General features: G+C 32.9%; 1 protein-coding gene across 2 annotated transcripts in view; it reads left to right on the forward strand.

Annotated features, from left to right (window-relative positions):
- The first annotated feature begins 665 nt into the window (after positions 1 to 665).
- dsd (attractin-like protein dsd) overlaps positions 666 to 17,605 on the forward strand; it is a 185,058-nt gene continuing 168,118 nt past the window's right edge. Inside the window, exons 1-2 of one of the 2 annotated variants that reach the window (XM_085809220.1) lie at positions 666 to 974; positions 12,194 to 12,394. In XM_085809220.1, coding sequence (XP_085665346.1) covers positions 730 to 974; positions 12,194 to 12,394 — 446 coding nt within the window. In that variant the 5' untranslated portion in view covers positions 666 to 729. The remainder of the gene's footprint in view (positions 975 to 12,193; positions 12,395 to 17,605) is intronic. The other variant, XM_085809219.1, reaches the window with a different exon arrangement.

A 17,605-nucleotide genomic window follows, 5' to 3' on the forward strand; every position in this document is an offset into this window, starting at 1 on the left:
GTCGTATGAATGACGACTTTTTCGGGTTCATTAATAATTAAGAGCACTGCATGGCTAATATGGAAGTTGATTGTTTCAACATTTGAGTGATTGTTTCAACATGAGTGAAACATTTTAATTTTCTAATATGAGTAAGACGATAGGTCATCAGCCTTTTCTCTAAGTTGTTGAACTTGACGTGTCTACTCTCGATTGTGGCGTCCTCTACTACACAAAGATCTGCGGAAGTTACTTAAATCATATAATGCGGGATCATATTTGGCACTTTATCGCTAAGTTGTGTTGTTTGCTTTAGTAAAGTACGCTTAATGTTTTCTTCTTGACGAATGAGTGAAGCGGGGTGGGAGAAAAAAACAAACTGTACAGAAAATTATAAAAGTTACTTATTTATAATTAAAATAATATAAGATTCCTATCAGAAATAAATAAGTCTGACTTTTCTATTCTGAACTTAATAGTAAGAGAAGCTATCGTCAAAATAAGACTAACGCATTTGCAGATAAACATTTGATCTGCTTAAGAATTAAAAAATAATTACTATATTTTGAAATCGTACGGCAATTAAACACCTTAAGCACCACCCTAATATTATATTTATTTTCATCTGTCGTGTGGCTGCAACTTATTTAGTCCTTTCTGTTTTGGCGACATTTATCTTACTTTGGCTGGCAAACCTATAGATTTGGTGTACGAATATGCTCGACGGTACAGTGCAGCAATGGAAGGGCGATGATGGAAATTTTAGTGGTGAGCTCTACGCATGGAAGAAAATTAAAGTTGAGCGATATCTTGACTTATGCGTACATATTCGTGAATTTGATATTTTGCCTTTTAATTTCCGTTGAGCCTGCTGCATTAACGTCATTTTCTTGTCACGACGTGCAATGCGTTCACGGAGTTTGCAAAGAAGGCCGTTGCGTTTGTGACCAAGGGTGGCAAGGAATTGGATGTCAGCGGTGTGGTGGTAGAGTAAGGTACGTTTCTGTATTTTTATAAATGCTGAAAAGAAGAGATTTTTATTTCTTTGACCGTCCTACTACATAGCATTTGCGTTATGCACTTTCATTGCAACTGTAAACATTTATGTTAGTTCTACTGACCACTGCAGCCTTCTGAGAGATCATTTGATGAGCATTTGACAGCCTTCTTCATTTTATAAACAAAAGAACTACCCCTGTTTAATTCACAGAATGACAGTCTTCGTAGACAGATATCGATATATAATTTATAATTGTCCTGATCGTGTATTGCTTGAAAGTTCTATCGAAGTAACTGCTTTGTTTACTGTGTATATCTGAAAATTTTAACTTAAAATCATTTAATGTAGTCTCCCTATTTTCATCTGCATGAAATATTTTTTCCCTTTATATATACTTTGTGATTCCATGAACTTTGCAGCAGAATTTAACTGTTAAACGTTGTTGTCCCTGTTTAAACTTTCTTATTAAACCAAAATCTTTAATGAAGGTATGTTTGTTTACATTTTTTTTTTTTTTTTTTTTTTTTTTTTAATTTCTGCAAAAAGATTTTGTTTTTCCGATAATCAAGCTGATATTTGAACTCCGATCATGTGATAAAGTAAATCATGCATTGTTTTACGGAATTTGCTTGTTATAGAACCTTTAGTTAGTTATGTTGTGCATTGAACTGAAATTCTATAAGTGTAAGTTAATATGAGTAGAGGAATCGAATAAAAGTGCTATTTCATAACTCAAGTCTTGTAGCAGATGGAAAAAATACATTACAATGTGCTCCTTGGTGAAAATTAAAAAAATACCATAAATAAACTAGCATAAATGAAACATGTTGGCAATAATCCAAGGGGCACCTCGAAATATGGACCACCCCAGGTTTCTCTGTATGGTTAGAAGATTTTTAATTTCAATATATGAATTTTATTATAATCATATTTATCAAAAGTAAAAGTGATTTTCCTGGACATCTGCAGTTCTGAAATAAGTTGCTGTCTGTCTTAAGTAATAACATTTACAGTGTATTTTATACTTAACGTACTGTCATTAGAGATATAAAAAGCAAGATTTGCATGTTATTTAAATATTTGGAGTTTGGCATTTTTATTTTCACAAGCAAACATTTTTTTTTTTTTTTTTTTTGTATTTTTATTGTAAGAAAATGTTAAAAAAGTTTTCTTTACCTTATTAACGACATTTATAAATACTGAAATTTTATTCAATTGTGTTTGAAAGCAACATAATTGAAAAACAAATTATTTTACTTCATCCAACTGTTTGTATTTTATTCTTTTAAAAAGTTTTATTGCTATGACATTTGATGAGGAAAGAAATATCAAAACGAATGTTAGAAATGTTAAAAAAAAGCCCTTAATTATTTAGTCTGTCACTTTTAAATTTCTGTGTATAGCTTTTGAATGTGAATGAATAAAATAGAGATTATTGGAAAGAGATGTGTGGTTGTAAACTTTAATTAAAGGGCAGATTTTAGATTGAGTATAATTAGGTTAGGTTATCTGAATACGGCAGAACACATGAAGACTATCTGCCACATTGAAGAGATGCCTTTGTGGAGGACTTTCAGAAGGAAAGACTCCTGTTATATTTTTAAGAAGTTTTATTGCTATGACATTTGATGAGGAAAGAAATATCAAAAAAGAATGTTAAAAATGTTAAAAAAAAAGGCCCTTAATTATTTAGTCTGTCACTTTTAAATTTCTGTGTATTGCTTTTGAATGTGAATGAATAAAATAGAGATTATTGAAAAGAGATGTGTGGTTGTAAATTTTAATTAAAGGGCAGATTTTAATTGAGTATAATTAGGTTAGGTTATCTGAATACGGCAGAACACATGAAGACTATCTGCCTCATTGAAGAGATGCCTTTGTGGAGGACTTTCAAAAGGAAAGACTCCTGTTCATGTTACATATGGGAAAAATCACAAAAACCAATCATCCAGCCAGATAATTCACCTGAATTCAAATCCAGATCAAACTACCAGTATTCAGTGGTCTTAAAAATTGGGTTATTGTGGGGGGGGACAAGTGTAATTAGGGCCTGTAACTAATGAAATTCATTAAGATTTTAAGTGACTGAGTGGTAACTGGCTAAATTTAAGATAATATTTGAATTAATGAGTATTCAAAAGTAGGTTATTGGGAATCATTCATTTTAAAAAATTTCATATTTTCTTGGATATTCCTGGAATTGCAATCTAAAATGTGTGTGTTTTTTTTAATTGCATCTTTTAATATAAATGCAGAAATTAGAAGAAACTATTATGGGTATTTATGTAACTATGTGCATACACATACAAAACTGAATCATACTGTCATGAGAGTGAGTGAGCTTTAAAATAGGGACAACTATAAAATATGGCAAAGTCACCTTTTGGATTGATATTGATTTTAACTAAAACTGCTTCTGATCTGAACACTTTTGCTTGTTGAAAAAGAAGAACTTTGTACCAAATTGTTTTTTTAATTGGTAGTATTTTTATTCACCGTCCTTAAAACTGATAATTTTGTTTGGTAAAAATATATGCAGTCAAAAGTCATTAATTCGGACACCCATAATCTGGACCTCAAAGGTACAAATGATAAAATCCTAGTATACGGTGCAACCTTGGCGTTTTTTTGAAGATTATCGCCAACACCAAAAATGACCCAAAGAATGTCTATGTATATACTATACTATGTGTATAGTGACATACATAGTATATACTATGTATAACTATATATATTCATTGAATGACCCGTTTACTACTCATCGTATATGTCCTGTTTTTACTGCTCATTATAGAAGTCGCCAAAAGTAGCCAAATCCCGTGTGCACCGGATACTAGGATTAAACCCTACAAACTTTCTGCGAATATGCGGCTGAGAATATGCGTGTGCGCATGCACATAATACGTTTACGCATGCGCGTTGAATGTATAACGGACAGTATAAGCTAAGCTAAAATTATCTAATTATGTATTTCAGTTAATGTTGCAGATTGCGTTGTTCCTTAATCTTCGAATTGGATCCGGCTTATTATTTTTTGCAGACTGTTAGAGCAGTTTTATAAAAGTAAGCTTGAACTTTCGATTATGTCAAATAGAATTTCCGATATATATTTACTAATATGTAAAGGATCTACAAAGCGAAAGTATGTTTCGAAGTCCGTTAAACAAAAAGTGAAATTGCTGCAAAAAATGGATAAAGGCATATCCTTCGTCTCTCTAACCATTCCGAAATCTGTTTATCAGTTTCACGCTGCTCTGCGGGGAAAGAGAAATGACACAGCGTGCAATGAATAGGAAGTTGATCTGTCAGCACTATCCTTATCTTCGGGGCAGATGTTTTTATTTTATTTGGCTTATAATTCCTTACTAAATGTAGTATTTCATCTCGATGTACTCCCTCTTTGATATGATTTAAATCAAATGCCTCGTCATTATAATTCGCTTCATGACGGTCGCTACACAAAACCAAAATATTAAGTCAAAAGAGTTGTACAAACTCGGTTTCCATGTGCACATCAATCTATTTTCACATTAAAAAAATTCAGAGAATTGCACAAACTCTGCATTATGCACTGACTTTGTCCATGTACACATCAATTTATTTTCACTTAAAACACCCAATTGTACACTGGAGCTAAACAAAAAATATATAATCTCAATAAACTGCATATTAAATCAAACAATGAAATAACATAAAAATGCACTATGTACTACTATTGCATGTGCACTCTACACAAAGGAAATATCCTCTTACCTTATTTACAAATTTCTGTGTCTTCAGTCTGTGGCACACAAAATTCCTTAACTATATCGAAAAACTTTCCTCAAACCATGTTCCCTTTCTAATGGAACGCTTTATATAATGAGCATTTGAACCTTTCTTGCAACAAACCTATTCAAAGCCATCTGAATGGTCTTTACATTCGATCATACACATTTCCTTCGTACAAACAGGACACTCATAATTCCATTGAATTACATCCAAAAGAGTTTCTTTTCTTCTCTCATTCTGTATCACCAAATACCTAGTTTATCGCCGGCAGCCATTTTACGATGCAAAGCACGCAGTACGCAATGCAGAAATAAGCCCTTACAGATATTTTCCCATTAGTCAAATTTACCGCAGTCACGTCATAATAGGGTTTCCATAACATTCAGCTTCCCAGGTTACCATAAATGAAACAACAAGTTGGTGATAAATTAAGCAACAACTTGGCGATAATCCAAGGGGCACCCTAAAGTATAGGCTAACCTTTTTTTTTCAGATTAAAACTAATAAGAGTTGAATTTTGTTTAATTGTATATGCATACAGACTTACGCAGGTAAATGCACATTATCCTTGTGTTTTGTTAATGTCCATTATTTGCAACCAAACACCCACCTTAGTATCATTTTGCTAATATAAGAAGTTAAAGACTATTTTTACTTCTGCAAGAAAGAAAAAAGCAAACAGTGAGAAAAAGTTTTTTTTTTCGGGGGGGGGGGTCCCTGCATGAAAGTTTCGCTTTAAAAGAACACTTGGTTTTAAAGTATATTTCTAGAGTATTGTAACATTTTTTGTGTTACGATTTTATGGTAAGACTATTCTACACATTTGTTTTTATCATATAATGAAAAAAAAAAAAAATCTAAGTAAATTTCAGCCTACCTTCCTTACATATTAAATTGAAGTTAATTATATGCATTTATTATTATTAATTTTGCCATGATACTCTATGTGTGCTGATATACATTTTCCTATGTGTTTTTATATACATATTTTTCAATCATAGTTTCCTTCGACTTTTCTTTGTAAAAATATATTCTATTGATCTTGCTAAGATTCTTTCTTTTCCCTCGTATTAAACTATGGTTTTGTCATTTTTCCAAAAGGTTCAGAAGTAAGTTTTTATATGAAGCTTTTGCAGAGGTACCGAAAGAATTGCCAGTTTCCGTATACATTCATTTACAGCAGTGTTTCTCAATCCTTGTTTCGTCATGGAACGCTTTTAATAATTTAAAAATTTGGCTGTACATTAACAATGAGATAAATTTAAAAGAATTATGCTTGTTTAATGCTTGTTTAATTAATTGATATATCTATATTTTGTAAATTTGTCATATGATAATAATTTTCAATGGAATATGAAATAAAATTGCGTTGTAAAATAAACAAAATGTCTATATAATGATAAATTAATTACAAATTATATTTAATGCAAAATTTGAAAGTGTTTTTCATAACTTTATGTATATTGGGGCATAAAAATGATAATGCTACTCTCATTTCCAGATTTAAAAGTCTTCATCATTTTTTTCGTTTTTATGTTGGTCAAAGCTGAAAATCCAAATTCGTGCAAATTAGATGTGGAAAATTGTAATAACACTGCTAAAGCATTTTGTTATTTTTTTGGATTATTGTATCTAAAATTAATCTAAATTACAAATTCCAAAATAATTTTTATTTTATGCTTTCATAAAACTTAGTGGCTCACTTCAAGAATTTCGGGACACCTTAAATTGCCACAGCACAGTGGTTGAGAATCGCTGATATAGCCTATCAGTTTTTTTCCCTTAGCTATTTCTAATAAGAACTTTTTTTTTTCCTTTTTAAATTATGAATGCTATAAATTTTCAGTATATTGAATTAGCATGATTTATCAAAACAGAAGTTACTTTTTAAAATTTATTTTATAATCTTAAAATTTTGTATCTTTGTTCTATTCATTCCCTTTATAACCCCATCATAATCCACTGTGTACATTTGTTTAGTTATGTGTAATTTCATTAAGCCATCGTGAATAATTTAAATCATACACACAGACATCATGAATAGATCAAGTGATGAATGAAAGTTATTTTTGCTGTTCTGGCTGGCAGGTGTCTGTGGTGTCCTTTAATACAGGAACAGGTAGAAGTGGGTGGGAGACCAGAATTTCACATTGGTTATAGAGGTATAGTCCCAACAACCGTGTAGCTCCACTCCAGTTTTGATGAAGAACAACTCTAGGGGACAAATCTGAAGGTTTCTCACTACCACACAAGCATCTGAGAGGACTTTCTGTTCTTTAGTAGTTATAAGTATCCCCATTCCACCTAGACATTATATGCTTACAAACAGCCATGCCTTCTCTGATATACGAACCTGGGTATCTTGATACCACAACCTGCATTGCTAACTAGTATATCATCTAAGGCAATCTGTCCTTGGTAAAAGTATATTTACAAGTACTCCTTTGGCGAAAATTGGCAATTTTTGGTGGTACATGGATACCGAGTTTGTGCATTTCTTTGACCGCAAAAATCGCTGCTACACAAAGCCAAAATAACAAGACAAAGAATTTGACAAACTTGGTATCTATGTACGCATCAACCTATTTTCACTTCAAAAAAAAAAAAAAAAAAAAAAAAAAAAAAACCAGAATTGTACAAACTTGGCATTGCGCAGTCCCTTGACTTTATCCATGTACATATTGACCTATTTTCACTTAAAAAAACCTCGGAGAATTGCACAAACTAGGCATTGCGCGATCACTTGACTTTGTCCATGTACACATCAAACTATATTCACTTAAAAAGTCAAAGGAGTAGCCAACAAAAAAATATTTAATCTCAATAATTTTAAATCAAATAATGAAATAACATAAAAAAGGAAATTCATCTTTGCATTACACAAAGGAAATATCCACTTATCTTATTTATGAATTAACATGTCTTCAGTGAAACAAAATTCTTTAAAAGCATCCAAAAACTTCCTAAAATTATCTGAACTAGAATCTGTATACTGGCGTCGCCACATAAATTCATAAAATAAGAGTAAAAAATATCCTCTGTAGTGCCGTATCATCCGACCATACACATTTCCTTCCTACAAACATTACACTTAATAATGGCTACTAAGTAAACCTTCATTTACACACCAGTCAAATAATGCTCTTTTTCCCCTTTCTTTCCAAATCGTACAGAAGCTTCAAATTAATCTTACCACATTCAGCCATTTTACCATCTAAACCAGAAAACAAGCAAAGTACTTCCTAACTAATAAACAACAAGTCCTTACAAATTCACCACAATCATGCAGTCAATTGCATCATAATAGGATTTCCATAACATTCAACTATTCAGGCTACCATAAATAAACCACCACGTGGCGATAAATGAAACAACGACTTGGCGATAAATGAAACAACTTGATAATACAAGGGATACCCTTCTCTGTACTCTAACCCTGCCCTTTAATACAGCATTATCACTAGAAAATAGCTCATTCATATAAATCTAAATTATGCTTCTTATTCGTCTGTCGTATAGCTCGTAGCCTTCTTTTTCTGCTCATATAGCCTGTCCTTTTTTTTCAAGTCTGACTAAATATATGATTTTGGTCTTCCCATACAATCATTTGTCTTGGAAAGTTCTTTGATTTTTCTCTTTGTATTTTTGACCCGCCCGATTCTGTCTTATAGTACCACAGACCAGTGTTTTGATTTTCAAAATTTCAGTGCTAGAAGACCATTTACAGTAATTATCGTGATAAATGTTATGTGAAGAGCCATGAAAGGGATAATACATTGTGTCATAATATTTTGTCATTACTTGAATGTATCTCAAAGCTGCAAATACTCAATATACGCATAATACCTTTGCGCATATGCCTTTACACATGCATAACAGTACAAAGTCTTTAATCCGGACGTCCATAATCCCGAAGGATCTATAATCTGGACCTCAAAGCTACAAATTTTCTGCGCATGCTACGTTTACGCATGCGCATTTAATGTATAACGGACGGTATAAGCTAAGCTAAAATGATCTAATTATGTATTTCAGTTAATGTTGCAGATTGTGTTGTTCCTTAATCTTGGAATTGGATCCGGCTTATTATTTTTTGCAGATTGTTAGAGCAATTTTATAAAAGTAAGCGTGAACTTTCGATTATGTCAAAAAGAATTTCCGATGGTGGAGCTGCCAAAGGGTCTACAAAGCAAAAGCATGTTTCGATGTGCATCAAATAAAAAGTGGAATTGCTGCAAAAAATGGATAAAGGTATATCCTTTGTTTCTCTAACCATTCCGAAATCTGTTTATCAATTTCACGCTGCTCTGCCCGGGGGGAGGGAATGTCATGGCGCGCAATGAACTGGAAGTTGATCTGTCAGCACTATCCTTATCTTCAGGGCAGATGTTTTTATATTATTTGGCTTATAATTCCTTATTAAATGTAGTATTTCATCTCGATTTACTCCGTCTTTGATATGATTTAAATAAAATTCCTCTTCATTATAAATATCACGAATACAAATCAAATAGTTTTCTGTTTGCAATTTTCTAATTTCGACTATGCATAATGTATGTTTTATGCATGCGCACGTTGAAAGAAATGTTTAATAAAGTAAACAAATAAATATTAAGCTTTTTTTGTTAATTTTGATACCCTTTAGATCATAATTGCTCTTTATTTCATAGATTATGGTTTCATATTTTTAATTTTATAATTTCTGCATGCCATCTTACCAGATTTAAACTGATGATCTATAATCCGGAATCGCCGAAGTCCGGATTAAAGACTTTTGACTGTATATCAAGCCTAAAATTTTGCAGCAAAAGTGTGTCGAAATCTGTGTACATATTAGATGTAGCTGTTGAATTATCACTAAGATAAAAAAGTAATGATTTATGTTGTCCTGATACTTTGGAGTATACCATTCATCCTAGGATAGTTCATTACAGCAACACTTTATTGCATCATAATTAGCAGTATTTGTATTACTGTGATTCCGAGTTTCATCACTGGTTGAGGGATCAACCATTCAGTGAAAGTGTAAATCTGCCTTGAATTTTGTGTTCTAAAGACTTGATCCCAAACTTGATAGTTGTTCTTCTCGGAGAATGATTTTTTTTTTTTAAAGATTGATGAGAAAAAAAGATTGGAAAGTCATTTCTCTTCCTTCTTTTACAGCAGGTTCTTGGAAGGCAGCAGCAGATAAAAAAAAAAAAAAAAAATGGTTCTTGTATCTTTCCTGTCTGGAAATATTTTCAATCATTAAATAGTTATAATATATGTTTTAAAAAGAGTTTTCTTCCGTATATCTGCAATTGAAAATTTTACGCTATAGTTTTGAGTTAATTTCATAAAGCATTCAGAACCTAAGCTTCCAATAACCTGGAATGAAAAATAGTTTAGGCATAGAAATATTTCAGCTGTACAACATTCAGTTACAAAAATAACTTTTCAGAATTTGTGCTTTCTCTCAAGCTTTTTCATCCCACTGTACAGCATTGTGATGGGTAAACCAGTGTGTAAAAGTGTAGTATTTTTAACAACTACCTGCCAACTGAATTCCTCCATGGTTATAAGCATTGGAGACGAGACCTCAGTGATGCTGTATTTCAAAAATTTATATCTAGTGTTTTAGACTGAAATTTCTTTAAATTTTATTAATGCTGGAGAGCCTGATTTTTAACTAACCTCATTTACAGTATCCTAGCTTTTACTTCCCATTCACAGTAAACACCATCAGAACACATTTAACTTTTATGATACAGTAATTAATGTAACTCATGTATTCGGAACATTAAACTTCGTTTAGCATACTACAATTCAAAAGTTTATTTTATTTAGTTCAAACTTTTCATATACATATATAATAGTTGCTCTTATTTGCTTTGCATTCGTATCAACATTTTCAATTTGTTAGTCTTTTGGGCTAAAGTAACACAATCATGTTTAAAATACAAACATTAAAATCCTTAAAAGTAGATGATTACATTAACAAGAAAAGCTTTTTCACTAAATTAAACTTACAGCCTTGCTTGGAGTAAACATAAATGTATTGTAGCAACTTGCTACATACACCTAAAATAAACTGAATTCTTAAAGAAATAAGTTAAATTTTTACTTATCTTTTTCACTCAAAATTATTCTCCGTTAGTATACCTTGAGTCCTAAATTGATTGCTATCAGGTCACTTCTGAGAACTGAGCAGTGATCTGGACTACATTGACGGAGTGCCATTTTTCCTCGGGGGTCTCAATGTAAATGCCACTATCTGCATAGTCAGCAATTTTGCGCCATCTGTGATGATCTAAGTAGCATTTGATCAACTACCAGAAAGTATGTAACACTGTATAATGTGCATCAAATTTTAACCGAAAATGAAATCGAATACAAAAGGAAAGAAGCTATGCATTTTTGCTTCAATTTCTACCATATGGGCTGTTTCAAGTCTTAATGATGAGGTCATTAGTGACAAGTAGGGACAAACTGAAATGTGGGCTTATTGTGAGATGAAATTCTGAATTTCTTGAGGTGAGTATGAGACTATTATGACAGAAAATGAAGGTATTGGAAATCAGGATCCCCCGTCCATGTAGTTGAATAAAACTCCTAGTTTTAGAAAATGATTTTGTTAATTCTCATATGTCAGTTTTTTTTATGTGTGTATGTATGGAAAAGAATCAGTCAGCTTAAGGATTACTAATGCTTCTAGACATTATTGACTGCACACTTTGCTTTCAGAGCTGGGTTAGATAATTAACTTGTTTACATAACTCTGTGATTGAGGTTTAATATTGAAAATTTAAAAGACGGAATTAAAAACTAAATGTTTTAAAATAAAATTTTATAAAATGTTATATTTTCATAACTTGCTAATATAAAATTAAAAAAAACTTTGTGCTTGAAATTTTCAAAATTAGCTATATTGAACTTCCACATTTTGAATGAAAAGCAGTGTTTTGAAATCGCAGTTCTTTTAAATTACATTTCTTGTGCAGTTATTTTACAATAGCTTTTACTTTCTTATATTATTATGTATTAAGACTGTAATATAATCCTGCTGATAAATGGGTTGTGTCTGTGCAAAAGTGAAATGTGCTTCATTGGCGTGTTCTAATTGTCAAAGAACCATCTTAAATAAAATTATTGTTATTATTTTACATAAATTTATATGTGTGCACGATGCATCCTGTTTATCTGCTTTGCTTAATTGGTTTATGAAAATAAATGGAGGTAGTTGATTACATTTTGAAACTTAAAAGAACATATGTTATTTTGTTGGGAAATTATTTCTGTATCATAATTAATTTTTTTCAGTTGGTTTCATTCTTTAGTTTGTATTTTCCTAAAACAGTCTCATCAATACCTAAATAAGAAATTTAAAATTATTTGTCCTATTTGCATGGGATTTCATAATTTGCTTTGAAAGTGTTTACTATTTAAATTAAATGTTTTTTGCAGGTTAACTAAGCCTTCTGGTTTTATAATCGATGGCACAGGTAACTATAGTGTGGACATGCAGTGCACTTGGCTTATTGAGAGTGGTGCACCTAACAGCACAATCAGATTGGAGGTAGCACACTTTGAAACTGAATGTAGTTGGGATCATCTGTATATTTTTGATGGTGATTCCGTATTTTCTCGTTTGCTAGCAGCTTATAGGTAAGTGTGTCTTAAGGAACAAATTATTTTATTTAAAGGAAGCATTTAATTTTTTTAATGTATGGTAAAATCATGATTCTTTGAGGTTTCTACTATCCAAAGTCAACTTGCAAATGAATGAACTACTTTTCATTTATATTTTCTATTAATTACTTCGTAAGAAGTCCTGTCATGACTATGTATTTATATACTATCTTGATGTGAAGAAGATTATTAAAAGAGAAAATAGATTATTTTTTATAGTCGATTGGAGAATGAAATGGTATGATGGCAGTGCTGTCATGGTTGTTGTTAACTGTACTATGTTTCATGTTTTCCCAAGTTCACAAAGTTAGAATTCCCTATAGTGTCTAACTTAAAAAGCACATACCCTTTAGCCAAATATTTGGTTTCTAGATTTTTCCCATCAATATTTAATTTTTATCCATTAATTCCAATATATAATAGAACTTCGGTGATTCTGGATTTCAGAACTTTCCAGATTTTAGATTATCAATTTAAATCTAGTAAGGTGATATATAGAAATTATAAAATTAAAAATATGAAATAATGAAGAATTTAGGATAATAAGAGAATCAAAATTTAGAAAAATATGTCAACATTAACCCTTTTAAAAACTGTGGGTAAAATTATGCATGACTTCACCGCCAAACTAAAAAATTTGCAAAAATTTAGATACTGCAATTTTTTTTAATTCATATTGTATTTAGCTTCAGAGAGATTGGAAGTATCACAGAAAAAGAAAAGGGTAACATTATATTCCTAAATAATATAATGTTGTTTAGGGATATAATGTTACCCTGTTAATGTTAAATATCTATAATAGATATTTGCCTAAACTTATAATCCTATAAACATACGAATTAAAACTGCTAGCATATAAACTTAGACTAAATAAAATGTTGTTATGAACTATAAGTCACATAAACGGCTAATATCCAAAGTTTTTTTTTTTACTTTAGTATATTCTAAAACAATGTCTGATGCATAAACCCACTTGGCACAAACCAACCAAGTTTTCACACATTTGGCTTTGGTAGTGTGACTACAAACATGGCATATTCTTTGGCCTTTTCGTCTTCCAGCAGTGAGAGGAACATTGTCCAAAAAATGAATTTCAATGAAATTATTGGTGGCTAATTGTCCAAGGAATTTTCCCCTTCATGTACCAGATCGAACTAGACTAAAGGTTCTGTGTTATGACAAAATTTGCTGTATAATGTTGTTAATAAATTCTTTTAATGACATTATTGTTTCTTGTTTTTATCAGAAATATATTATAAATTCAAAATAGAAATGTCTTAACACATGGAAAAAAAAAACTTTTATACCTGTTCACACTTTTATGAACACTCTCTACAAAAGATAGCTGCATGTCAGCTTTGTCTACGTCTCATATTTGTGGTGTAGTCTGGTTTCATAATCCTTTCCTGGGTTGTATGATTCTCTTTTCCACTATCCACCAATGTTCCTTGTTGCCCAGATGGTATAGTGGTTAGGGGAGCCTACTACGATATTGAAGGGCCCAGGCTCGAATCCCGGAGAAAACATGGATGTTTGTAAATGTATAGTGTCGGTACGGTACTCTAAATATGCGCGGAGCCGAAAGTCCTCTTGTGTGGGTTATTGGGAGTGGAGAAGGGTGGGAGACCCCTGGATCCCCCCTGGGGTGCTCTTCGTCAAAATTGGGGGTGGAAAATAGAAGTCCAACCTCTCTTCGGAGTAGGCTCTGCCAACCATCGTTCCATGTAAAATGGACATGACAACAACAACAACCAATGTTCCTTTGTGAAATTTGGAAATAAAATGCTCGTTCCTTTTGTCTTTTCACTTTAGAGCCAAAATTTTGCACAATTTCTTCAGCTGTATTTGACCACATCTAAATGTTGTAAAATTTTGGAAATGCTTTTTTTTTTTTCTTTTTTACCGTGGCTGATAAACCAGCCGCTCGCTCTAAAACCGTAAAATGTCTATTGATGATTGCCGGAATATGCGGCAGACTAAGTAAATTGCTTATTGACAACCACCATAGTTAGAGGGTTAATAAACATTTCATTCAGTGTAAGTTGTTTAATTTTTTTGTGCTTATTCCTTCCCTTTAAATGTATAGATAGACATAATTTTTTTAGTTACTAAATTCTGTTGTTCAAATCCTGTAATTGGAGCGTCGAAAAATCTCAATAAATCTTCAATCAAAATTTTCATTCTCAGCAACCTATTCTGTCACATTCTTCGTTATGTGTAGTGATGTTTTCTGGATTTCGGAGCGTGGAGTTTGTTTTTTGAACATGGACGTATTTTATTTAGTGCCGACATGAAATAAAGAATCAGGTCCCTCATGCTAGGAAAATATGTCAACTCCACATGTGTGAAGCATATGCAGTGTATTTACTGTATATGCAAAAGGGAGCCATTACTGTCAGAATCTAATTCTTTCTCCATTTACGTAAAAATTTAAAAAAAAAAAAAAAAAAAAAAAAAAAATAGTGGCTTTTAGGTGCAGATATTAGATCTTTTTGGATATTGAACATCTGGTTTTTGGACTTCGTGGTATAGTAAAAGATCTTTTTGAAAAGGTAAAAATGCATCTTGCAGTAGGCTAAATATTTAAAATGTACACAATCAGGAACTGACATCAAACATTAACTACAAACATGTAAACTGTGCAGCAAAAATGGATATTGCCACTTGCTGCAGTGAGAATGTTCTCCCAAAGTACTCCTGTACATGCTGGAGGCACAAGGGGTCGGAGATATCTCGGGTTGAACTTGACTGTTCTGCAGAAAAAGAGTAGTCTGCACTGGTGATATTTGGTTGCTAGCATAGGCATTTCAACCATGTTGCCTGGTGGATTTATTGTAGGAGTCAGCATAGGAACAGGAACTGATGCTGGGGTGTCTGAGACTAAAAATGTCTTCGGGTTATCAGTGCCAATCACTGATTCTTTTCCCTTAATAAGAAGTGTAAATGTAACCATTTTTATTACTTTGAATGGGCCATCATGTGGACGAGTCAGTGGTGATTTCATTGTATCATGCTCACAAACACGTGAATGCACAAATCTAAAGCTGGGTCCGCAAATATTTATTGTTAACATGAGCTGATGTAGGTAACAGTGCCATCTTTCATCATTGCCTCGCACAAAATCTGCATAAAGGAAATCAAGTCAACAGAATTAGAAATTTAAGTTGATTGCAAAAATTGTATGGGAAGATGAATAGTAGTTCCATAAATAATCTCCTAGCAGGTTCCTCCTAGATCTTCTATTGGGTGAGTGCAAAAGTTCTACCTGTTTTTGGTTATGCAAATTTGCAATGGAATTGACGTCACGCATGACGAAAATTGTCGGCCAATCAAACGTATGGATGCCTCACATATAAATGCATCATGTCTCTCATAGTTAATCATATGAAAAAAAAAAAAAAAAAAAAACTCGGAAGGTGTAACATGGAAAGCGAGAAGAAGCATATAAGACACTGTTATACGAGTTTAATAAAAAGAGTACGGCAGCTGCTGCAAGTTGCAATGTTTGTCAAGTTTATGGGGAGGATGCAATAGATGAAAGCACATGTCGTCGATGGTTTTGCAAATTTTGGGAAGGAGACAAAAGCTGCCAAGATCAGGCTAGGAATGAACAGCCATCACACGTTAAAGAAGACTATATTGACCAAGACATAAAGAACAACCCAACCGTGCAAGAATTAGTGAAGACCTTCAACGTACACTAGACAATGGTCGAGAGATGGCTGGTTAAATTGGGTTTTACGAGAAATTTGGATCGTTGGGTTCCACATAACCTGACAGCTAATCAACGGGATGACCGAATCGCCACCTGCATTTCCTTGCTTTCCCGTTGCAGAAATGACCCATTCTTGAAACGAATTGTGACAGGAGATGAGAAGTGGGTTATGTACCGTAACATAAAGCATCATAGGAGTGTGTGTCTCCCTTCTGATCCGCCTGCATCGATTTTAAAAGCCGAACTTCATCCCAAGAAGGTGTTATTGAGTGTGTGGTGGGATGTGCTGGGAATAATTCACTGGGAGATTTTGCCTCTCAACCAAACCATCACTGCTCCCTTCTACTATCTACAGTGAGACAGGCTGCTTTTAAATTTGGTAGCAAAGCGGGCAGGTCTCATCAATTGTTGCGATGTTATCCTTCATCATGATATCGCCAGACCACATGCTGCTATCATCACTCGCCAAAAGTTATTCGGCTTTGGTTGGGAGGTTTCACCCCATCCTCCCTATTCTCCTGACTTGGTACAAACTGACTACCACCTATTTTGTGCATTGAACAATTCCTTCAGTCAGAAAATCTTTGATGATCTTGATGCTGTGAAAACTGCCATCCAAGACTTTTTTTGACTCAAAACCGCTGGAATTTTACCGCCGTGGGAGTCATCTCCTACCAGAAAGATGGCAAGATGTCATAGATAACAATGGGGATTTTGCACATAATAGGTACTGTTCATTTTGCATTTATGGGTAGAACATTTGCATTTACCCAATATGTTGTTCGAAGACCGAGGAGTGCAATTGGAAGGCTAACTGCTCTTTGGATGAATAACGAAAATGCAAATACCAATATAGCATTTGGAATATTTAAAAACATTGTGAAAAAGAATATTATTTAAGGTTCCAGCAATAAAAAAATAATTTGAATGAGAGTCTTTTTGAGAGTTTTCATTCACTGAAGGAGTTTGATTTGATAACTGTTTTAACTCATTATGATAAACTTCACCTGACTCAGATGTAGTAATATATAAATCAACCAGCATTGTTCTTAATAATGAAGTTCCATTTCTCTAAAGTTTATGATGCTCAGTTTTATGTAGATCGATATCCCTGGAAGTGAAGTCTAAAGTGTTTTCTTCCGATTTCACATATCTGCATTGTAACTCATCTGTAAAGTGCTGAATTTTGGCTGCTCAGTTAGCTACAAATGTCTACGTGAAGAATTGGCGCAAAACCCACTGTTCATTCACACCACATGCATTGAAGAAGCAAAATATAATGATCACCTATTCAATAATGCATTTGCCCAACCTTTGGCCTGCAAAATAGTTTCAACTCACCTTAGCATGGATGCCACCAATTCTTAGTAGATGACTAGAGACAAGTTGTACCAGATGTCTATGTAGTGGTCACGCAAAGTCTAGATATTTTGACATGTGGTGGTGTTTAAACTCTGAGCTGCGACTTCATA

Source organism: Stegodyphus dumicola, chromosome X2, assembly GCF_044657685.1.
Source record: "Stegodyphus dumicola isolate Sdum_Otavi_A_Nest chromosome X2, ASM4465768v1".
In the NCBI taxonomy this organism is placed as follows: Eukaryota; Metazoa; Arthropoda; class Arachnida; order Araneae; family Eresidae; genus Stegodyphus; species Stegodyphus dumicola.